Source organism: Macadamia integrifolia, chromosome 6, assembly GCF_013358625.1.
Source record: "Macadamia integrifolia cultivar HAES 741 chromosome 6, SCU_Mint_v3, whole genome shotgun sequence".
Classification (NCBI taxonomy): Eukaryota; Viridiplantae; Streptophyta; class Magnoliopsida; order Proteales; family Proteaceae; genus Macadamia; species Macadamia integrifolia.
The window spans coordinates 38,335,314-38,360,434 of record NC_056562.1 but is presented as its reverse complement, the minus strand read 5'-3'; the positions used below and the strand labels follow the sequence as shown (position 1 = coordinate 38,360,434).

At 37.3% G+C, this 25,121-nt stretch overlaps 1 protein-coding gene across 1 annotated transcript; it reads right to left on the bottom strand.

The window, feature by feature from the left end:
* Positions 1 to 2,699: 2,699 nt before the first annotated feature.
* On the bottom strand, positions 2,700 to 4,491 carry LOC122082830 (auxin efflux carrier component 5-like). The gene is made up of 4 exons (XM_042650607.1): positions 3,626 to 4,491; positions 3,311 to 3,468; positions 3,088 to 3,164; positions 2,700 to 2,950 (listed from the first exon to the last, which is right to left on the bottom strand). Exons 1-4 carry the CDS (start codon positions 4,413 to 4,415, stop codon positions 2,878 to 2,880), a joined length of 1,098 nt encoding a protein of 365 aa, XP_042506541.1. The 5' UTR covers positions 4,416 to 4,491; the 3' UTR covers positions 2,700 to 2,877.
* Between the last annotated feature and the right edge of the window lie 20,630 nt (positions 4,492 to 25,121).

Here is a 25,121-nt window from a genome sequence, read left to right as displayed (position 1 = left end):
GTGTTTGTGAGACGAAATCAGGCATGGCCGAGGCAATACCGATGCCGTGATTGTCGTATGTATGTTGCATTCATGCATTGATTATGAGCATTAGAGTTAGTTGTAGCCGCGGGTTACACTTTGTGGCCAAGGTCTCGCTGGTATTGTGTATCCCGGAACTGCATTTGGAAATGGATGCGCTTCATGGCGAGATCTTACCAGTGTTGGGTAGTCTATACTCAACTGCTATTTGAATCCTAGATTAGGTAAACGGTTGTGGGTTACACTTTGTGGACAAGGTCTCGCTGGTATCATGTGCCCTGAGATTGTATTTGGAGATGGATTACACTTATGGTTAGGTATCACTCCTTATGCTATGCACCCTTGCCAACAAGGGTTGAGGTGTTGGATAACCCATTGTGGTATGTTTGATGTACCTTTTCAAAGTGCCACACCCGCAGTATGATGTGATTGTAGCCGGAGGCAGGAACTTGTCTGACGTGGCCGATGTGTTACTGGTGCCATGACTACCAGGAGGGGGTTATTATAGGTTTGCTGGGTGACCTATGGACGCATACAGGGACCAGCAGGCTTCTATTCACGGTTAGGGTTTGTATCCTTGCGTAGTCGGTGTCGGTTCCAAGACGAAGGATACAGCCTAATGCGCTGTAGTAGTATTTACCAGACTTAGTTTGTATTGTTAGATAGATAATAAATAAATGAACTACATCACGAGCATCATGGACTATGTGTTTAATTTCCACAATCATGCAACATAATTTATTAATGCTATTGTTTTTCTTAGATGTGCTTGACCCCACCCCTCATTGAGCGAGTTGAAAAGCTCACCCCACACATACACCCCTTTTTAGATGATGATGCAGGTATCATGGTGCCAATGGCGGGTGACCCAGTATCTTTTGGGTCGGAGTATGGTGTGAGCGACTAGGGGATGCCAGAAGCAGAGGAGCACGATCAAGACTGTGCTTGCGACCGTTGTGCTTACGCCGCACCGTGAGATTGTACTTCATATTTTTAAATTTATGGGTATAACTGTGAATTGTACATTGTTTTTTAGATCATGTTATATGTCATGGATGAATGTAACAGAATAACTCGGTTATCGCTGATATATTATCATTAGACTTTTCCCCATTTTATTTATGATTCCGCTACTATACTCTGATTCCGCTGGTTATGTTGGTTTGTGATGTGAGATTGTGAAAATGTTAAGGTACTACTATCAGAGATCCTGGTAGATTTGTAAGACAAGTATGTGTCTTACTCACACCGCTGGTATTCCTAATGGTAAGTTGGGTCTACCGGGAATGGGGTGTGACACATTCCCTCTTCTTGCTATACCCATCATTCTTAAATTAAGTTTTAAATTTTTAGTTTTACATTATTGCTTTCCCTTTCCCCACCCCAAGGTTCATGGCTAGATTATCTATTGGCTTTGTCCCTCTTTAGCTATAGAACCATCATTTTATTACCTTTGCTTTCAGTTATTTAGTTTCACTCATTTACTTTGCCTCCCTTTCCCTAAAGCTAAGTAGTGAAGCCCTTATAAGAGTTACTCTCTAGTCAAGTTGGGAAGCTCGTACTAATTGCGGTGCATCCCTCGGGCTAAGTAGAGAAACCTACTTGTGTCTCTCTCTGGCTCTGTCCCCTTTATTTGCATTATTACTTTATTTATTTTAGTTCAACACTTTTTCTTTCATCTTTACTTTATTGCTTTTTATTTCAGCACTTTCAGTTATTTACTTTTTATTTGTGTGGTTTGAAGTAATTAAATTCTTAGATGTGTTGGCTAGGACGCTTTTAGAAGCATTTATTTTAGGGCAGTAGTTAGAAGTAGATCACCATAAAAGAAGCCAAAAATAAAGTGGCTGCTCTCCTTGTGTTCGACCCGTAGCTACACTGATTCGTACGCTTGCGGTTACTTTTAAATCTCAAACAGTTGTCAAAAAAGGGGATGGTTGTATTTATTAAAATAACAGGGAGGTACGTGTAATGAAGGCCTAGTATGGGGAGGTTTGAGTAATTTACTCTTCTTCTAAATGAAATGTGATGCTCTTTGCCTTCCTAGCATTAGTGTGACAAGACATTGCTGTAGATAATCCTCAATAGGATATTTTCCACAGTAATTATGGCCCCCAATTGGTCCTTGCAAATGGTAGTGGTAGTGAACCCGATGCAAACTTCCCAGATGTCCTATTATTGAGTTATGTGATGAATCTTTGCTTTTTAGAAGGAATTTGACTATCACAAAAGACAGTAGAAAGTTTTTGATCCTGCGAAATATCCTGTGGCCTAACCATCTATGTTTACATGGGCTGAAAAGATATGTAGAACTGCAAGCAATATTATCAATATTAGTCTTGAACTCTCATCATTATTTAATAGAGAAAATAAAGACTACATCTGCACATTTTGGTAGTTAAATGACCCCTAGTAAATCATAAGGGGCATGCTTGGTCCAACGGTAAGGTATGAATATCGGGACCTAAAGGTCATGCGGTCAAAACAGTCTCTCGATCTTCTTGGGTAAGGCTGCGTAATTCCCTCACCCTACCTCACACGTGTGGGAGCCTTGTGCACTAAGTACCCCTTTTTTATGCCAGTCATTTCACTTATTTTTTCCCCTCCCTTCCATTGAACGTATTTTTCTTTTAAGTGCTATATAGAGAAGAATATGAAGCATACATAACCCATCAAAATTCAAAGAAAATGATGCCTAAGTCACTTGATCATCATCTTATGATCAATAGTTGAAAATTACATTTTGTTTCTGGGATATTGGTGGTAAAAACTAAACAACAAAGAACTAATTCAGGTTCCGAACCAATTTATACCCGAAAAAAAAAAAGGTACACAGAGAAGAACAGTACAGAAGACTCAATGCAAAAACTCTAAAAACGCATAATATCCAACCAAGATTGGCAAGGAAAGTAACATCCCAAAGATCACCCTGCAAAAAAATAACCAGCACAGATGAAGGAGGTCCAAAAATTAATACTAGGAACTGCCCTTCTCCAACTCCAACTGATGGATGAATTCTCTCATTAAAAAAAAGAAGAAGATATATAATGCTGTTAAAGAACGTACGCAGTACTAAGGACGTCGGCATGCAACCCGTATTCCTTGGCATATATGAAGGAGGTGATGGACTGCGGTAAGGCTGCCTGTAACAAAAATTAATGAATTAATCATATATCAAACATACAACTTGCTTAGAGAACCCTCTCCCTTTGATTAATTGGCTGATTAAGACATTAAATACATATGGTGAATGTTGAAAAAATAGGAAAGAGTGAGTGATGAGCCTGACCTGGATAATGACAACACGCAATACATCGCCGTGCAGACCTACAGCGATGGAACCGATTGCAATAGCTGCTGGACCAGCCACAAACCTTAGCACTAATCCAAAAACTGTTAGGCTTGGGCCACAGGCCATAAACTTCTCCTGCAATGCCATGAAGAGCCCTGTACATGTGGATTGTCAAAGCAACAACAAATTAACACTCTTTAATTTGTTTGCTAATAAGATTCAACAAATTAAGACCCAACAAAATTAATGGAAAACTACTTGGACAATATATAGATAGAAGTTGGTAGCTTGAAAGAGTATTAATTGTCTCACCCATGCTAAACATGGCCATTCCTATCCCAGCTCTTGACATGATCAATATAGAACCCTCAATAATGGCTGGCATCTCTAAATGCCACCTGCTTGCAACAAAAGCCCATGCCATGCCAATGAAACAGGCATAGGAGTTGGGATTAAGTGCAAGCTTTAGCCACACAATCTTCATCAGAGACCACAGAGGTGGTGGTCTAGATATTGCTGCTGCTGCTGCTGCTACCATATTATGCTCATCATCATGATTTCTTTCTACATCCTTATCCTTCACTGATTCAGAAGCATGATGAGAATCAGTGATGATAATAGAATTACTCCTGGTCTTGCGAAACTCCAACACAAACAGAAGAATTGTGAGCCATATGATTCCCTGAATAACAGAAGATTGTACCACAAGCTCCACTGCAGTCTGACCATACATGGCCTTAAGCAGTGGCACACCAATAACCAGAGAGTTGGTAAGAGTTGAAAGAGAGAAGCTTGTTATAGACCAACAGTAACTTCCCTTACTACTACACTTAGCCCAAAAGGCCAAAACTACAACAATGATGACTTTTGAGATGGCATCTGCTCCTATGAATAGATAGTTCATTTTGAAAGGATCAACATGAGCTGCAAATTCAAAGGTGAATAGAGGAAGAGTGAAATAACAAACAAGGAGGTTAATGGCATTGCACTGTTCAGGTGTGAATATATGCCACCACTTCACTGACCCGTACCCTAAAACTAGGGCAACATATAGAGGAAACATGGCCTCCACCACCTTGTATACATCATGCCAACCTATCATTCTCTTTCAAAATTTCTGATGTTTCTTTCTTTCTTTCCCTCTACTTCAAGATAACCTTCAAAAACAAGTCTGGATACGCTAGTTGATCACCACAGTCTGATAACAATATATACACAAATGTAGTGGCAAAGCATTCCAACTTAATGGGGGTGTATCGATTCTATGCCATAGATATATTCTCATCTAATGACATATATGATACTATATGTAACGTTAATGTTCCTTTCACAATTTGTTGTGTTCTGGCTACCGATAATAACCTTTCATTCCCTTCCATTTTCTTTCTCTAAAAACGACCAATGAGGTCCAGAATTAATATTCCACCACCACCACCACTTTTGGAAGGAGAAGGGTTTTATGATTTCAGATATTATTATTGTTATATATTCTTCCTATTAGACAGAACATGCGTTATGGATGAGCATCTTAATTCTCTTAAAGAATATAGAATAAATGCTAATCCTTAGGTGATGGGAAAAAATGCAAATTTGTCCATCTCCAAAGAAAATAATCCCACAAAATATATTCTCTTTTTTTGCGGAAGGTCAGCAAAGATATATTAGAATAAGAAAAATGATAGTTTACAGAAGTAAGCCCTCTTAGTTACAAGGTTTTTAGATGCTATTTAGTTGAGGTTCATGAAAATATATATATATATATATATATATATGTTTCTTAGTTGAGTTTCATCCCCACACCCCCACCCCCAAAAAAAAGAAAAAAAAGAAAAAAAAAAAAAAGCTATATAGTTGAGATATGCTCTTTTTCTTGTGTTGGGTTTAACAGTTTTTAAACCATTAGTGCTCCCTTTATCTCCCAATGGTTTTTGACAAAATAACCCCCAAAACAATATTCCACTTGCCGCAAAATTTTACATTCTCTCTCTCTCTCTCTCTCTCTCTTTCTTTTTTTTTTTTGGTTAAATCCATTGGTGCAGCTCATTGATGGGTTTTTCCTACTTTTTATGGTCTAAAGGGGTCAAGTGTTTTTTCTCAATATTAGTGACGATGGAGAAATTTGCTTTTTCTCTTTTCCCTTATATTACTTTTGATCTCCATCTTAGAAACATGTTCTAGAGTTAAAAAGAATTCACATTTTGTTTAATTTGTTGATATCAAAGCTGAGTTTGATTCTTTGGTGCCTGCAAAAGAATAGCAGAACCTAACTACTTGCCAAAGGGACAGGTTCTTATTTCAACAATTGTTATGTCAAAAGCTCCACTAACATCCCCACTGTTGCGAACCATATATTGCCTAGTGAGTGCCATTTTCAACAAGGGGAACTCCATTCTTAGAGAGGAATCAATATGCAAATTAGATTCGGTTGCAAAAATCTTGCATTCAACAATTACAGTTTTTTGTCAGCCTTCCTTCAATGATAATTAACATTTGAGAAAATATACCAGGGCTATTCTTAAATTAAGGCACTCATTCCATGAGGATAAATGGAGTGGAAGTGGATTTTTCTGGGTTTCATAGAGGTGGAGGCATCATTTTCCTACCTTTGTATTTAGGCATAGACCACAAGACCATGGAGCGTTCATTTCTAATGAAACAGGATATTTAAACCTGAACCTTTATATTCTCCTACAGTGTCATTGACCCCTCTAGATATGGGAAAATTTAATTTAGTGGTTGTCAATGAACTTTACCTTGAGACCTTGTCACCGGAGATTGTTGAGGATTGTATAGTCCCAGTCGACAGACTCCCTCTTTCCATTGGTGTGCTTTGGTGAATTAAGTGTTAATAAACTTTAGTATAAGAAAGAGAAATATTGTGTGCAAGCATTGGCATTTCCAATCCATTAAAGAATTGACGGCGTCGATACCTTGTATTACTTGAGTATGGAAGAGTTATGGGGGAGAAATGTCACACCCTACCTCAAATATAGGCCAAGGTATACGTCGCTGGAATTCCAATTAGTCAGCCTACCTTCACTACGATCACAAACGCAGTCTACAAACTCACAAAACTATAGGATCATCGATCTACTAGAATCAGAGCACGCATATAAAATTTATAAATTAATATAATTCATGGTGATCAAATCTACAATGATAAATTAATACAGATCCAAATTAATTTTAACCCACAGATTACATAATCAGTTATACCTTACAAGCTTTGTAATATAAATCATATAAATAAAAGGGAATCGCAATCCTCTCCATAGTATCTCACAGACATGACCTCACAACCATAGCTGATCTTCTATCCACTTCAATTCCGGTTCCACAATTTAAAAACATAAATCCAAGAGGGGTTAGCTTCACAAGCCCAGTGAGGGGTGAGCAAGCAAGCACACACATCCAAACATGATTCCAAATGCATGCTCACAATAAATATCACAACATGATGCCATAGAAGCACAACCACATGATATAATTTTATATATAATAAATACATCTTAATTACTACGTCTCAATATGTGGGTATAAGTGCTATAATCAACGTAGGTGATATCCCCTCCCCAGTCTCCAGAGACAAAGCTAGTTGCAGTTAGGAGTCAACAAGTCCCAGAAAGAACCTTGGTCCGCCAGCTAACCCCTAAATAGTAACTCCTGATAGCCATGGTCCCGAAATCCCACATCATCATCGGTCACCCATGTTATCCAATAGTTATGCGTACAATACGTCATACCATGTTGTGTCCTCTATGGATACAGTATGTCGTATCTGGGCATAGCAGTCCTCCAAGACCTATCAACGAGTGAGATTAGCAAATACTTTAACCCTATTGGAAAGGGGCTATAGCACTGGGATATGATCTAACCATATGCAATCTACATGCATCCGTAATATATCATAGCATCCAATCAACCAATTGTGGTCATAATTGTAATACTGACCTCTAAGCCCATGTTACCGGAATCCACATTTCGGCCACATCGTGCCTCGGACTATCAAATGTTATGATCACTCCTACTGAACTGTATCACTAACACATCCACAAAACCTCAGTCACATCAATATTGATAAATACATGCCACATTTGTAATTTATAATTTTATATATAATACATCCAAAACAGAGAGAATTTTGTAATTTCACATGGGGTCATAATCAAAATGTAGAATTCCGTAAAAAAAAATCAAATGCCCATTCACCTTGATACTCGAATCTAATGCCTTTTTATTGAATTCCCATCATCGCGTATCCTTGCAAAGTATCTTAGGTTCTTAATTTTGTCAATTCAACATTAAAGTTAGTTTTATTTCCTACTGTCCAAGGACAACTCTATTTCCAAAAATCCTGTTGAATTCCCTCATCAGAATCCATATTAGCTATTGAGTAGAGGCACTGACCCCAAATTAGTATCTCTCCTGACAACTAACCTAATTGGCCAATAGGCTACCTAACTCATGTGTAGATTACTAACTCAACCCGTACAACCATGGGTACTCTATCTACCTAACGGTACCAAGTCACATGCTAATAGTCACCAGATACCCAGTTGAGGTATCTTATAGGTTACCACAGTCTCAGATTTATTGGATTGGATTTCTTACACAACTGGTGTATGTAAAAACACTTTTCTCCCTCACTCTTTTCTTCCAAGATGCCCCCCTTCCTGTGTGAGTCAACTCTGCCAAGAGTGTGGTACACACTTCCCAGGAAAGGCAGAGGCCATACAACAACAAGGGAGCTCATAACAACCTTTATTAAACCCCACTAGCAGCTCAACCTGTGGCCACCTGCTGACCATTGGCCAGCCACCGGTGATGGCCTACAAAATTTTTGAATTCTGCCCATCTGCAGGTGAATTCTGCCAGGATCGATTCTGGTTTCCAGGCCTCGGGTTTCACTCTATAGTTTCCCTACATGATCTTGGGCATGTGTGAGGTGTCATATTGCCTGATTACAACCCAATTCCACTAAACCCTAATTCAATCCATTTGGGCCCAATAGGGTTTTTTGGGAATTAATTGAGAATTTTGTCAAATTGAGTAGATAAAGCTCCTTCCCACTTAATTCATTACTCAATTACTTTTAATTGGATTTATTAAAGTTATTGGAACCCTTATCCAATTCCAATTGGGGTTCATTCATTAGGCACAAGGCTAATTCATGTCAATTGGCTCCTAATTTCCCCAATTTTCCTACCTGGGTGACCCAACTAAAATTTTTTCCCATTCTTGGACAAAATTGGGGGCATGTATGGTACTGTTCCATCTTCCATTACAACTAATTTTTACCAATTCGCAAAAGCCCCTTGATCTAGGGTTCACTGGGACAAATTGACAACCAATTAGGTCCCAATTTGGGTCCCAAAATTGGAGTTTCAGCTATATGGAGCCGAATTGTGTCACAGGGGTTGATTCCCATCTTCCAATTTCATTTAATACTAACCCTAACCTGCTGCCCTAACTATACTATTGAAATTTCACAAAACTGGGAAGGAATTATCGGTACTATGGTTGTAGTAGTTCCCCTTGGGTAGCAGTTAGCAACCAATATTAGTAGCCAACAACAATAGCAGCAAGGCAGTATGCTTAGTTGGGTAGTTGCTGTAGTAGCATGCGACCAACAGTAGCATTAGTATCAATAGCCATAGTAGCAGCAACATCAGCACCCCTCTCCTTCTCCGTCCTTTTTCTTCTTCTTCTCCTTCGTTTCTTTTTATCCACAAATTCTGTGGGATAGAAATGAGAAAAGGGGTGGGGTATTCCTTATATAGGCAGGTCCACTAGGGCCAGTTTGGTTTTTGCTCTTAAATTACATTGACTAGGTCATTCTTTCATAGCTTCTTATGGGTCCTACCTTTTGGAAACCTGTAAGTTGGTAAATGACCGGTCCATAGGCCCTTACAATTGAGGTGAATATGGTGGTTTGAAGTGTAGGGGTGTGGGTCCCACAACAAAAATTCCAAATTTTTTCTATTGTCAAGCCTCCGTCAAGTCTCACTAGTTGGCCGGTGGGCAACCTGCCGGAGACCCTTTTTTTAGTTCTCCAGCAACCTAGACCATTGAGCCCTTCAGTCCACTAGGGGTGGGACCTAGTCCACATCTTTTTGACCACTTCCTTACCCTACTTAGCCTGTGGAATTTATCAAGCTATTCCACCTTTAATGCAGTATGTGCTGTCCCAAAATGGAAACAACCAACTGCCCCAATGTCAGCTAGATCCAGGTATTGGGACATTCAGCTACTTCTAATTCAGGGTGACACAAGAAATTACAGTTATTCTAAGGTAACTTATTTTTATTCCTGTTTGATTAATTGGTTTTTTATACAGTGATTATGAATTTAAGAGATACTTGATTCAATCTTTTTAGTGAACAATTAGGTTTGTTTCGTTCAATTGGTATTAGTCTAAAATCACCGACAGTGCATCAAACGACTTGGTTCTTCAATATCTTTTTATACAATTATTAATAAAAAAAATTAAGGTTCTTTTTTTTCTGTGAAATAAAAAAAAAAATTTAGGATTTAAAGCATTATCATTCATTGATTGCAATGGACAGTGGACAACCCTTTCTTTAATTTAATGTGCACAAATTTTTTGTTTTAATAGGAGTCAATGTTTATCTTACTATTCTACATGGCAAGAGTAATGTTGGTAGCTATGTATTGGAATTCAAAAGGAGTTTTTATTTTTTTCACCGTGGGCTTAGGAAATCCCGGTTCTAGACAAAATACAGCAGGTATGAACTGGACTCTATTATGTATTAAAGAAGTAGAAGGAGATGGGCGAAGGGAAAATTCTTTTCATCTACAACAACAACAAACATAACCTTATCCCAACTGAATGGGGTCGGTTACATGGATCCAATGCAGTAAAGTAATAGAAAGTAATGATGCATAAAAGATAAGTTAGCAACGCGGGTTCTTATCCTCCACAAAACTTTATCCAAAGTTATACTAGGATCGAACCCTACAATTTCCATATCTTTTTGTACCACCTTGTTAATAGTCATCTTAGGTCTGCCCTTACTTTTTGTAGCATCTTCCCAATAAATCTGGTCACTCTTCTGTACTGGGGCCTCCATTGGTCTCCGTTGGACATGGCCATACCACCTCAATTGACTCTCATAGAGTTTGTCATGGATTGGTGCAACCCTCACTTCATATATAATATTCTCATTCCTTACCCTATCTATCCTGGTCTTCCCGCACATACCTCTCAACATTCTCATTTTAGATACACTCAGTTTATCCACATTACTTTTCTTGGTGGCCCAACATTCTACTCCATACATCATAGCTGGTTGTATAACTGTCTTGTAAAATTTTCCCTTGAGTTTAATAGGTATTCTTTTGTCATATAATACTCCCGACGCGCCTCTTCACTTCATCCACCCCACTTTAATCCTATAAGCAATATCATCCTCTATATCCCCCTCTTTGTCAATGATAGACCCCAAGTATTTAAAATAGTCCTCCGAGGTAGTTCTTGTTCCCTAAGCTTCACCACTCCCTCCCCTCCTCTAGATTGACTAAAGGGGCACATCATATATTCTGTCTTCGTCCTACTTAACCTTAAAACCTCTTGATTCCAAGTTTGATCTCCATAGCTCCAGTTTAGCATTAATCCCATCCACAGTTTCATCTATCAGGATAATATCATCTATAAATAGCATAAACCACGGGACTGAGTCTTAGATGTGTTTGGTTAGATCATCCATAATGAGTGCAAACAGATAGGGGCATAGAGCAGATCCTTGATGTAGCCCAATTGTGATTGAAAATTCGTTATGTTGCCCGTCTCTCGTTTTCACATTCGTCACTGTTACCTCGTACATGTCCTTTATTATATCCACAGAGTTAATCTGACCTCTCTTTTGAAGGACATGCCAAATTAGTTCTCTTGGGATTCTATAATATGCTTTCTTTAGGTCAATAAAAACCATATGTAGATCCTTTTTGTGGGCTTTAAAAACTTCCATAAGCCTCCTTAGGAGATAAATGGCTTTTGTTGTTGATCTCCCTGGCATAAAACCAAATTAGTTCTCCGATACCTTGGTTTTCTTTCTTAGGTGGGCCTCAATAACCTTTTCCCATAGCTTCATGGTGTGGCTCATAAACTTTATGCCCCTATAGTTATTGCAGTTTTGGACATCGCCTTTGTTCTTATAAATCGGGACCACAATGTTTCTCCTCCACTCATTTGGCGTAGACTTTGTACTCAAGATCTTGTTAAACAGCTTGGTCAACCAAGCCACCCCACGTCCTCCCAAGCTCTTTCAAACTTCGATTGGGATCTCATCTGGACCCGTCATTCGCCCTATATTCATCCTTCGCATGGCCTCTCTAACTTCGATTTCGTTAACTTGCGTTAAATGTCCATCAAGCTCTTCCAAAGTTTGATTAGTGTCGTGTCTATCCCCCTCTACAACCGTGTTCATCCTCTCAGTCCCAGTACCTCCATTTAGTAAGTTACGAAAGTAATCACCCCATCTCTTCATAATGTCCTCATTTCGTATCAGCACTCTACCTTCCTCGCTTTTGATGCATCTAACTTGGTCTAAGTCTCTGCTCAATCTTTCTCTTATTTTAGCTATCCTATAGATCTCTTTTTCTCCCTCTCTTTTCATCTACCTCATCATATTCTTTTCCATGAGTGTATTAAATAAGTTTAGATTAGGCCCATGTTGGTTTTCCATGATATTCTATTGTTTTTTCCCAACTTGTATTGACCCAATAGTTCAAACAAATTGAACCACATAATAACTTATATTAGTGGTTAATATTGTATTAGTTTAAATGTAATTTAATTTAAGCCCATTTAGGCTAAGTTTTCCAATCAGTCTGGATCAAAGAATGAACCAAATCCATTTAGCTTAGAGGTTGAACCAAATCAGCGCTCTAATAATTGATATTGGTGGTTTAGTCTAAAATAACACTAAACTAATTATTTATGAAAATTTTGATTTATGGCTAATTTTCACTTGGGATTTTAGTGGGGTTTTTTGTATGGTACAAGGAGGCTAGTAAGACTATTATAAAATCACTATTAATTATAATAGATATATACAACCCTAGTTAGACAAGTGGGTCCACATAATAGAAGATTATCTAATAATATGATTTTTGGCATTCTAATGGCTTGGGATTTTAGCATACACCCTTTAATACATAAGATGATGTTAATGATCAAATAAATATTATTTGATCACATACGCTGTGAAACCCTAAGGAATTAATTAATAGTCACCTAATTACATGGATAATTAGGGTATGTATGAGATTGGGGGATATCTTAGCCAACCGAACTTTTTAACAGGGTTTTGAGCACAAATAAAATGTCTAATGAGTGGAGGAGAAGCATTATTGTTCCGATTTACAAGAATAAACATGATATCTAGAACTGCAACAACCATAGAGGTACAAAACTGATAAGTCATACTATGAAGCTTTGGGAAAATGTTATTGAAGCCCGCTTAAGAAGAAAAAATAATATCTCAAAGAACTAGTTTGGTTTTATGCCTGGGCAATCTACAACAGATGCTGTTTACCTTTTAAAGAGGCTTATGGAGATATTTAGAGCATACAAAAGGAACCTCCACATGGTATTTATAGACCTTGAAATCCTATGACAAAGCCCCTAGAGAGCTCATATGCATTCCTAGAGAAGAATAGGAACTCAAGTACCTATGTAGATATAATTAAGGACATGTATGCGGACATAGTGACAAGTGTCGGAACTGTTGAGGGCCAAAGTAGAGAATTCCCAATTACAACTGGGTTGCATCAAGGATCAGCACTAAGTCCTTATCTATTTGCGCTTACGATGGATGATTTAAGCAGACACATTCAAGATGGGGCAACTTGGTGCATGCTATTCACCAATGATATTATTCTGATAGATATGCAGAAGGGGTTAATACTAAGTTGGAGTCATGGAGAACAATTTTAGAATCAAGAAGTTTTAAAATAAGCAAAACAAAGATTGAGTATATGAGATGTAACTTTAGCCAAACTAGGATAGTTGATGAAGCAGTGAAACTCGCGGAAAAAAAAATTGCCTCAAAGTAATTGCTTTTGATACCTAGGGTCAACCATTAACAATGAGGGGTGATGAGAGCACATTTATGTGTGAAATCTTAGGTAGTAAAGCATGCATTTTTATATATTTAGAATGGAGCTACCTTGGATTTTACTTTCTTTTTGTAGGATTTGTATTTTAAAGGCCTTAGTGACTATCAGGTATTATATCTCCATTTTTACATGTAAAGAGGTCCTATTTCTTTTCATGGCTGTGAAGAGGATGAAATTCTGAGCAAGATGAACGTGTTGCATTAAAAGTACACATTCGTTGTGACATCCGTTCACACGATTATTTTTTTCGGACCAGAAAAAAGAACAATGAACCAAAAGAGAACTGAGCTGTAGGCCCAGCCTGTTTGAAGTTGTCCCAAGGGTATAAGAGAATATTCTAGATGCCAACAAAGTAAAAGGGACCCACCTTGGGCACCACCTTCTCTCATCTTGGGCGATTCTCTTTTTTTGGAGATTTTGTGAAGATTTTCTCTCTCCTAATTTCCACTTAAAGACAAGGGGTATAGACAAAAATTCCAAAGAAATTAGAAGATTGTCCAAATCTTGGAAAATCGTCCAAGAGAGGAGGCTATCCACATTTGAAAAAAAAAAAGAGGGAATAAAAATTTCCTATTTTATCTCCCTATCTCTCTCAATCTAAACCAAATAGGAAACCCACCAATCAAATCCTTTTCTTTCTTTTTCTCCCCTATTTTCTCTCCCTTTTTCTCCAAATTCCTACCCTCCATCTCATTACACTAATTCGTCCAAGAGGCTACGTGTAAAAGAGAAAAAAAAAATATAGGAAAAAAGGCAACAAATAAAAAAATCACCCCTCTTTCCAATTTTATCTCTCTCTCTCTCCCCTATCCCTATAAATACAATCCGTCCAAGGAGAGGGCAATCATTCTCCTCTCCTAGGTTGTTCTCTTTTTCTAGTTTTCTTCTTCTAGATTTTTATTTGAGCTCTCTCTCTCTTTAGTTATTCTTCTTAGTGCTTTATTATTATTATTATATATATGCAAGAACTTTTGTAATTTTTTTTTTTATTAATGCAATTCTTTGTTTATGCTATTCAAGTTTTTATTTTTCATGCAATTCAAGTTATTCAAGTTGTAATAATTTTAATTTACTAGTTCAAGGATTAGATCTAAGTGATAAGAACCAAGCTTTGAAGCATCTCTGTTCAACTGCAAGTGTTTCTTCAATATTTTTTTTCTCTAGGCCTAGCAATTTTAGATTTGGTTAATTCCAGACCTGATTTTTAGGGCTAGTAGTATTTCAAATCGACAAAGTTTTCAAGTTTAGGTAGATAGGCTTCTACATTAGTCTTCTCATCCCCCATCTCATTCCCTCTTCTTGCTACCCATTCATTCTTAATTTAGGATTTTAATTTTTAATTTTACTTTGATGCTTTCCCTTTCCGCTAAAGTCCTTGGCTAAATACATGTGTTGGCTTTGCCCCTCTCTAGCCACGGAACCATTCTTTTACTTTGATTATTTATATTGCATCCCTTTCCCTAAAGCCAAGTAGAAAAGCCCTTCTAAGAGTACTCTCTGGTCAAGTAGGGAAGCTCGTATTATTTATGGTGCATCCCTCAGGCTAAATAGAGATACCTACTTGTGTGCCTCTCTCTAACTTTATTCTTTTTTTTTTAATTTTATTTCAGCACTTTTCTTTTGATTTTTATTTATTTACTTTGAGTATTTAAATTCCTAGATGATGAATGGTTAGGGTTAGATATGAATGGTTAGATTTTTAATTTCAATTGCAATTCCAATTTTCCTAGATGTGTTGGTTAGGACCCTTTTAGATGCATTTGTTTTAGGGTGATAGTTAGAAGTAAATCACCATAATTAATTGATACACTTTCGCATTACTAAAAGAAGCCAAAAATAAAGTGGTTGCTCTCCTTGTGTTTGACCCATAGCTACACTGATATGTACGCTTGCAGTTACTTTTAAATCTTAATCAAGTCTTTTACGCCATTGCCGGGGAGACAGTTCCATGTTATTTTTCGCTTTCTTTTGGTAAATTGAAGTACTTTATTTTTCTTTTTCTTTCATCATTTATTGAATTCCTGAGAAGAACAACTTACAATAATAGTTATATCAGTGGAGGTTACTAAGCCTCACAGTATGGTAAAGATAGGTTCCGCCCTGTAGTAGTACCTCAAGAATTGAGTAACCTTGGATCCTTTCCAGTAAGCTCCCAAAAAAAAAATAAATAAATAAAAAATAATTTTCCAATCTTTTGTGTTTGTGCTTATCTTATTCTAGTTGTAGGTAGTTTTCTGTTGCATGAATGCTAGGTGGGTATGTAATATTGAGAATAGGTTAAATAAAAGAGATCCAACAAGTAGTGACCCTATACATATACTCTCATCAATACCTTTTAATATGGGAGACCAACAGCAAAACCCTCCACCTAAATCTCAGAAAGATAGGTTGTACCCTACTAGAGCAGCCCAACCTTCCTACATAGTTCTACCACAAGCCCAGGGCAATAATTTTGGGCTTAAATCTCAGCACATCACTATATTGTCCCACTTTCATGGGCTGACCTCTGAGAATGCATACCTGTTTGTAAGGGAATTTGAAGAGGTATGTGTTCTAATTAAGATCCAACAACTTTCTGATGATGTTATTAAGCTTAGGTTCATCACTTTTGCATTAAAAGACTAAGCAAAGAAGTGGTTGCATGGATTATCCACAAATTATAGAAACACATGGGAACAATTCACGGTTGTCTTCCTTTAGAAGTTTATTCCAACTCACAAGACCAATAATATCCTTCAGTTTAGGCAAAAACCTAGTGAGTCCTTTTCTAAACTTATGGAGAGATTCAAGGATCTACTCCAAGAATGCCCTCACCATAGCCTAGACTTATGGTATTTATGCCAAATAATTTATGAAGGTATTGATTACCCAACTAAATAACTAATAGAGTCTATGTGTCCTGGGGGATTCACATCCTTTACAGATGAAGAAAAGGCATGGGAATTCTTACTTGACTTAGTTGACAAAACCCGTGAGTGAGAATCAACCCAAGAGAGTGAAAGAACCATAGGAGAGAAAGGATATTTTATAGATGGGTTAGTAGACAAGGAAGTCCACTTGGATAGCCTAATTAAAAGGATTGAGGCTATTGTTCCTAGGGAACGTTCATCAATCAATATAGTTAAGATGTGTGCTTGGTGCCAGTCCCTTGGACATGTTATAGAAGAATGCCCCAACACCTCTGGGGGCATTTCCAATGACAATGTTAATGTTTTATATCAAAATAATCCATATAGTAACACTTACAATCCAGGATGAAGAAATCACCCAAATTTCTCTTGGAACTAAGGCAACCAGGCAGGGCCTTCCAATTTTCATAATCAAGGTCAATTTGGACCACAAAGGCCTCCCTTGGCACAACAACCTTTTGTTCCAAATACTTTTCCAAGGCCAAATGTAAGACCTCATGCTAGTTTCCCTAGGCCCCCTCTCCTATCATCTTATCAGCAACCCCCTGGGTTACCAACACTTAGGGGTGTCAACGGTCCGGGTCGGTGCGGTTTCGGTCCGGTTCCACCGGTTTCGGTGTGAGTTTGGAAGTGACCGAAATCGACCCAATAAGGATTTATCGGTTTTGGTCCGGTGTCGGTTTCGGTGCTGTTTGGGTTCGGGTTGGTACCGGTTTGGATTTATTAGGTTCATTTCGGTTTGGATCGGTTTTTTAAACCGGTATGAAGCCATTAGGAAACAACCAAATGATGAATTGTTGAACTTCGATTTCTTAAATCAATTTGTAACCGGGTTGGTTTTGATTTTTGGTCTAGTTTGAATTCGATTTTCCATACAAATGTATACAAAACTATTCAAATTTTAATTTTTTTAATGAATTTTGGAGTGTTTCGGTTTCGGTCCGGGTTTTGAGCCGGTTTCGGTTTGGTTTCGGGTTCATCCGGTTTTCGGTGCGGTTCGGTTTGGGTTTGGGGTTACAATACTTGAAACCGAACCGAACCAATAAGGCTTCGGTTCGGTTCGGTCCGGGTTGTTATCGGTTCGGTCCGGCCGGTTTTACCGGTTCGGTTTAGGAATTGACACCCCTACCAACACTAGAGAGGCAAGTAGATTGAGTGACTTGGAAAAAAATATAGCCCTCCTCATGATAAGATATCAAAATATTACGAAAAAACTCACCCAAGTTGTCTCAATTTTACATGAGAGGGAGAAATAAACATTGTCCAGTCAACCAGAGCCTAACCCTAGGCATCAGCTTGTTAGTTCACAAGCACCACCTAATGCATCATTGAAAGTAGTACAAGATCAGACCCAACAAGGGCACTCCAACTAATGTCATGCTATTTATACCTTTAGAAGTGGTAGAGAGTACTAACAGAGTGTTCCTAAATCTTTCCCATCTATTACTCCTGTTAACTCTCATTCTGTTAAGGATATAAGTGTGCCTCCTGTTCTAGGTTCGTCTGATGAACCTAAAGCAACTAAAGATGATTTGGTTGAGGAAACCAAACATGATTCTTCTGAAAAAGAGCAAAACCCTAACAGTCCTTATGTTCCCCCTATCCTCTTTCCGAATCGCTTAGTAAACAAAAAGAAGATTGCTTCTATGGACAAGATTTAGAAGTCTTAAAAAATGTAGAAGTAAACATCGCTCTTTTGAATGCCATATCCCAGATCCCCACCTATGCAAAGGTCCTGAAAGATTTATGTACTCACAAACGTATCACTAGTGTGCCCAGAAAGGTGTTCTTGACAGATAACATTAGTTCCATAATCACTCAGCCTATAGCCGCTAAGTATAAGGATCCAAGCAGCCCTACCATAGCTTGTGTCATAAGCAACACCTAAATTGAGCATGCCTTACTTGACCTTGGCGTAAGTGTGAATCTTTTGCCTTACCATGTGTATAAGCAACTAGGATTGGGAGAATTGAAAGCTACTGGAACTACTCTTCAGTTGGCAGATATGTCTATTAAGATTCCTAAAGGGATGGTTGAGGATGTCTTACTTCAGGTGGGAGAATTTATTTTCCCCGTTGATTTCATTGTGTTAGATACCAAGCCCTTCTCAACCATGGATGAGATCCCAATTATTCTAGGAAGACCATGTCTAGCTACCAGTAATGCATTAATCAATTACAAGGATGGTTTCCTAAGGTTATCTTTTGAAAACCAAACTATTGAGTTTAACATGTTTAGAATAGGCAAGCAACCACATATGGAAGAAGAGATCATTATGCTTGAGGAATTTTTGGATTTTTTTGATGATTTAATTACGAACTTTGATATTGATTTTGATTCATAATTCCAGGAGTGTATGGATGAGTTGGATGATGATAGTAAAAATTTCTTTTCTGAAGTCTTGAGTCTTCATACACCTATGGAGACTTTAGGACGCCCTTTCAATTCCATTCCCAAACCTTTCATAGTTGAGCTCCCTAAGCTAGATCTTAAGGAGTTGCCATATAATTTGAGGTATGCTTTCTTAGGACCTGACCAGACTCTTCCAGTAATAATTTCTTCAAATTTGACTTCTAGCCAAGAGGAGTTACTTAAAGTGTTAAAAGACAATAAAGAAGCCCTAGGTTGGACCATGAATGATATCAAGGGTATAAGCCTTTTTATTATGCAACATCATATACATCTTCTGGAGGATTCCAAACCATCCACAAAACCCCAAAGAAGAGCTAATCCATTGATGCTGAAAGTCATTAAAAAAGAGATCCTAAAGTGCTTGGATCATGGAATAATTTATCCTATTTATAATAGCCAATGGTTAAGCCCAGTTCATGTAGTACCCAAGAAGTCTGATGTTACTGTAGTTCCTAATGCCAATAATGAACTAATTCCAACCCATGTCCAATCAGTATGGAGAGAGTGTATAGGCTACAGGAAACTTAATACGACAACTTGGAAGGACCACTTTCCATTGCCATTCATTGACCAGATGTTAGAGAGGTTAGTGGGACATGAATACTATTATTTTCTTGATGGATATCCGGCTATAACCAGATCCCAATTGCTTTATAGGACCAACATAAGACCACTTTTACGTGCCCATATGAAACATTTGCTTACAAGCATATGCCCTTTGGGCTTTGCAATACCCCTGCTACATTCCAATGATTCATGATGAACATCTTTTTTGACATAGTTGAAAAATTCTTAGAAGTATTTATAGATGACTTTTTAATTCATAGGAATTCCTATTCTAAATGTCTTCACCATCTTTCCCTAGTTTTGAATAGGTGCATATCTAAGGATTTGGTTTTGAATTGGGAGAAATTTCATTTTATAGTTAAATCTGGTATTGTGTTTAGGCCATGTAGTATCTAAGGAGGGAATTAAGTTAGATGGAGCCAAAGTGGATTTAATTGATAATTTACCACCTCCCCAATCTGTTAAGGACGCCCGATCTTTTCTGGGCCATGCTGGCTTCTACAAAAGGTTCATCAAGAACTTTAATTAGTTAGCCCACCCTTTCATTGCACTATTTGCCAAAGATCAAACTTTTGAGTTTTCTAAAGAATGCCTAAAATCCTTTAAGTAACTTAAGAAGGAGTTGACCAATGCACCCATTGTTCAATCACTTGTTTGGACTGAACTTTTTGAACTCATGTGTGCTGCTTCAGGTTTTTCCATAAGGAGCGGTATTGGGTCAAAAGATTAATAAGTTGCTCACTATCATTTACTATGCTAGTAGGACCCTAAATGATTCACAACTCAACTACTGAAAAAGAATTTTTAGCTGTTGTATTTGTGCTAGAAAAGTTTCGATCTTACTTAGTTGGTTCACATGTGGTGGTGTATACTGATCATTCCGCTCTTAGATACCTTGTTCAGAAGAAGGATGCCAAAGCACATCTCATTAGGTGGGTTTTACTTTTACAATAGTTTGATTTGAAAATTAGGGATAAGAAAGGCACTGAAAACCTAGTTGCAGACCGTTTATCCCAGCTTACCAATTCCTTGACTGTCGATTCTCTAGTCAATGAGAACTTTCCAGATGAACAGTTACTTGCAGTGTCCAATGACCCATGATTTGTTGACATTGTCAACTTCTTAGTTTTGGGTGTGACTCCAGATCACTGGTCCACCCAAGATAGATATTGATTTCTTTCACAAGTTAAGCATTTCTTTTGGGACGATCCTTATATTTAAAAAGTTTATCCTAACCAAATTATTAGACGTTGTGTGCCTGATCATAAACATCCCTCAAATTTATCTTTTCTCCCTGATCATGCATGTGATGGAAACTTTGGCCCTAAGAAGACTGCTGCAAAGGTTCTCCAATACAGATTTTATTGGCCCATTCATTTTAGAGATGTTTTTGATATTTACAAGGCTTGTCCCACCTGCCAGTCTTTTGGTCGTATCGATAAGAGGAACAAGATGCCCTTTACCCCCTATTTTGGTAGTTGAGATCTTTGATGTGTGAGGCACCAATTTTATGGGACCATTCTATAATTTCTTCGAGAATTCATACATAATTTTAGCCATTGATTATGTTTCTAACTGGATATAGGCCATATCTTGTATATCTAATGACCACAAAGTGGTAGTCCAATTTCTCAAAGAAAATATTTTTTTTCGCTTTGGTACACCACGTGCTATAATTAGTGATAAAGGTATTTATTTTTGTAATCGGCCTTAATGAAAAAGAATGGGATCACCCATAAGTTAATTATCCCTTATCACCCCCAAACTAGTGGCCAAATGGAGGTGCCTAATAGGCAGATCAAACAAATATTAGATAAAATCGTTAATCCCAACTGTAAGGATTGGTCTCTTAGGCTCATTGATGCATTGTGGGCCCATCGGACTACATTCAAGACTGACCTTAGTCAGTCTCTCTACCATCTGGTGTATGGGAAAGCATATCACTTACTAGTTGAATTAGAGCATAAGGCCTTTTGGGCCATCAAGAAGCTCAACTTTAATTTTTCTGATGCGAGTATTCATCGTAGGCTCCAACTATCTGAAGTAGAAGAACTTAGGAATGATTTCTATGAAAGTTCTAGGATTTACAAAGAAAATACCAAAGCCTTCCATGATAAGCACATTCTGATCAAATCTTTTGTAATTGATGATAAGGTCTTATTGTACAACTCTCAGTTGCCCTTTTCCCTGATAAGCTTAGATATCGATGGGATGGCTCACTTATTGTCCATAATGTATATCCCCATAGGTTGTGGAGGTGTTGAACCCTAGCACAGGTGCAATTTTCAAGGTCTATAGTAAGTGTTTGAAACCTTTCCTGGAGCTTCCTACTGCTGCTAGTGAAAAGGTCATGGATCTCTATGAACCTTTCTACAATGATGACTAACTTTTACCCAGGTATAACCCCTTTGCATTCTCTTTGCTTTTAATTCTTTCTATGCATTGAGGACACTGCATGACTTCAGTGTGGGGGAGGGAATTTAGTTTCATTTTGTTTTTACTTTTTTCCTTTGTTTGTGTTTGTTTTTCTTTCTGTTTTTGAGTTTGCTAAGGATGAAATCCTATTTTATCTTTTGACTAATGATCATACCATTTGGTTGCTTGATGTATGAAAGTAATAATTTTGATTAAGGTACCCATCTTGAATGCATAAAAACCCTATTGAGAAAAAAGAAACAAGCCTATGTCTTGAGATGAGACTCTCTTTTAAAAAATAAGAGACCCTTGTTTTCTGGTGTTGGACTATATGTAAGTCTGTGGGTTCCTTGTACTCTTGATTTTGAGTTGAGACCTTCTTTTAGATTGACATGATTGACAAATACACAATTTTAAATAAACTGTGGAAAGTGATATAGATGAAAAGTAAGAATTGATTTCCTTAGAACTAGACAAGGCATTGTGCCTGAGGAAGGGTGGTGTCTTGATCAAAACTCTTAGGGAAGAAATTTCTGAAAGAACTTTGGCATCACTATCTATGTGGGCATATGCAAAAAGCAAAGCTATATAGTAACTTGGGTGTCTGGTGTTTTGATGAGCACAATAATGTGTGAAATCTTAGGGATATAAGTGTGCATTTTGCCCCACTTTGGATAGTATTACTTTTATTTTTCTTGTTTTTTTTTTAGTTTCCAAGTCTACAAGAAAAAGTGCTTAAAGTGAATCAAGAACCAATCCAAAGGTGGGACCTACTCATTGGTACCACATCCTCTCTCCTACAAAATCCTGAAGATTATTTTCTCTCCTTGCCACCTCACAAGATCTTGAAGATGCTATGTAGAGATTCCTTTTTGATTTAATCAAGATTGCAAGATATTGGTGAATATTGTAAGAAAATAATAGAATTTGTTAATTTTGGAAACAGATTCTCTCTTTCCTCACACAATATCTCAAAGAATGAGGATTTTTACTAAGATTTAATTTAATTTAATTTTCTTTTTTTTCTTAAAGAAGACTTGTAGAAGGAAGGAAGCAAGAAAAAAACCCTATAAAAGCCCCTTCCTCCCCCCTCCTATTTTATTATTCCCCTTAGTTTATTTTCTAGTTTATGCTTAGTTTTCTTCTCTCTCTCCCTCTCTCATTCTTTAGTTTTAGTTCTTCTCTATTTTTGCTTTAATCACTTTTGTAATAGTTTTTTATGTCAATTAATGTAAGCACTCTTTTATTCTTATTCTGTCTTTTATGTTTATGATTTATGCAATTGAGTTGTAATTTTTAAAGTTATAGTTCTAGGCTTAGATCTAGGTGACAAGATCACGAGCCGTGGAGCATCTTTTTTTTCAAGTTCAATTTTTTTTTTTTTTTAAGATTTGTTTTCTCTAGTATTAGAAATTTCAGATTTGGTTTTTAGTATTGGTAGTAGCTCAAATCACCCAAGCTTTCAAGTTAAAGTATTGATTCAAGTAAGTTGACTCCTTCAGTAGTCTTCTCTCCCCGTCTCATTCCCTCTTCTGACTATCCTTTCTTTCTTAATTTAGGATTTTAATTTTAGTCGTTACATTATTGTTATCCCTTTCCCCCAAGGTTCATGGCTAGTGTATGTGTTGGTTTTGCCCCTCCTAGCCATAAAACCATTAATTTATTGTTTTTATTTTAATTGTCTCACTTTTCCTAAAACCAAGTAGAGTAACCCTTGTAAGAGTGACTCTCTGGTCAAGTAGGGAAACTATATTATGATGCATCCCTCGGGCTAAGTAGAGAAACCTACTTGTGAGTCTCTCTCTAGCTTTCTCCCCTTTCTTTTACTTTATTTTTATTTCAGCATTTCTTTCCTTTATTTATTTATTTTTTATTTTTAATTTTTAAATTACGTGGGTTATTTATTTTCAGTTATTTATTTAATTTTAATTGCATGGCTTGCATATTTAAATTCTCAGATGATGAATGGTTAGGACGTTATTTTAGATACATATGTTTAGGACGGTAATTAGAATTAGATCACAACCATTAATCGATCCACTTTCGCATTATTAAAAGAAATAAAAAAAAATAAAGTGACTGCTTTCCTTGCGTTCGACCCATAACTAAACTGATCTGTTCGCTTGCTGTTACATTTTAAATCCCAACAAGTAGTCTATCTTCGTTTATTCCTTATGATGGAAAATTAAAAAGTTTAAAAATACTTATCCGGCATTGACCTTAACCCTTACACAAGAATAACACAACTCAATAAAGTGAGGTAGCTAAGTTGTCGTGTCCTCATTATTTTCTTCATTTTCTTCCTTTTTCCTATAATGCATTGCTCCAAATTCCAACAAATCTAAACCGTCTTATCCAAGGAAAAGCAAATCTGGGTGGTGACGATTTCATCCTAATTAAGTTCCTCTTTGGGTTGTACCAAAAAAAAAAAAAAATGTTCCTTTTTGGGGAATATAAACCAGCTTGTCTTCATGTATCTTCTGAACTGGTTTTGTACTGCCATTTCCTTCATTGTTTGGTGTATCATAGTGTCAAAGATTAAAAGCATAAAACGAACAATATCCTTCTTATAAATTAAACCGGTTCCACACGTTTTAATCAGAAGCAATAATTTTGATCATACTTTGACTGCCACTAAATTCAAATTAGAAAAATAAAAAACGATGAGGACCTCATGACTAGTATGAGACCCTCGCGTGCATCTAACTATTGACAACACTTAGACACACATCCCAAGTGTACATGTGATGATGACATACCAATTTATGGGTAGAATATCTAAGTGTGTAAAATATACTTTGATGAATAAAGGAGGTCTTAATCTGAAGAGACAGAGATGATGATATGAGAAGCCAAGTGATGAGTGGTGGTGGACCGTGGATGGGAGCAGTAGAAAAGAAGGCTGAAGGTGTCGCTTTGGGAGTTCATTTCAAGGTTGGTGGAGAAAGGGAGGGGGACACGAAGGAAGGAAAAGGTTCATTAATTTGGATGGATTAATATTTTGCACTTAATAAAATTAATTAATTTGCTTAAATTGCAAGGAAATGACACCATCGATTCTCGTTTGACCCATATTTATAGCCTAAGAAATCGCACCATTGTCCTTCTCTCATCCCCAAGCCATTACTTTCTCTCTCTCTCTATAAACCCACCATTTCTACCTGTGCATTCAAAGAAGAAGATAAGATGCATTGCAGAATGCAGATCTGCAGGGCCTCCAAATTAAAACCCTAATGAAGGTCACATCAGGAATGTAGTCTTCAAGGACCCAAGTGTCAAACCCAAAGAAGTGGCTTCTCCTGCTGTCCTATCCCAACCAACCAACATTCCTTTCAAAGTCTCTAGAGGTCAAAGGAATTGCGACT

Bases quoted from the DNA above. Each gene is read 5' to 3' on its own strand.
- LOC122082830 (XM_042650607.1), bottom strand. From the start codon at position 4,415: ATGATAGGTTGGCATGATGTATACAAGGTGGTGGAGGCCATGTTTCCT. The intron at 3,469-3,625 runs GTGAGACAATTA...CCACATGTACAG, and splicing joins AATGGCCATGTTTAGCATGG to GGCTCTTCATGGCATTGCAG. The intron at 2,951-3,087 runs GTACGTTCTTTA...ATTTTTTTGCAG, and splicing joins GCCGACGTCCTTAGTACTGC to GGTGATCTTTGGGATGTTAC.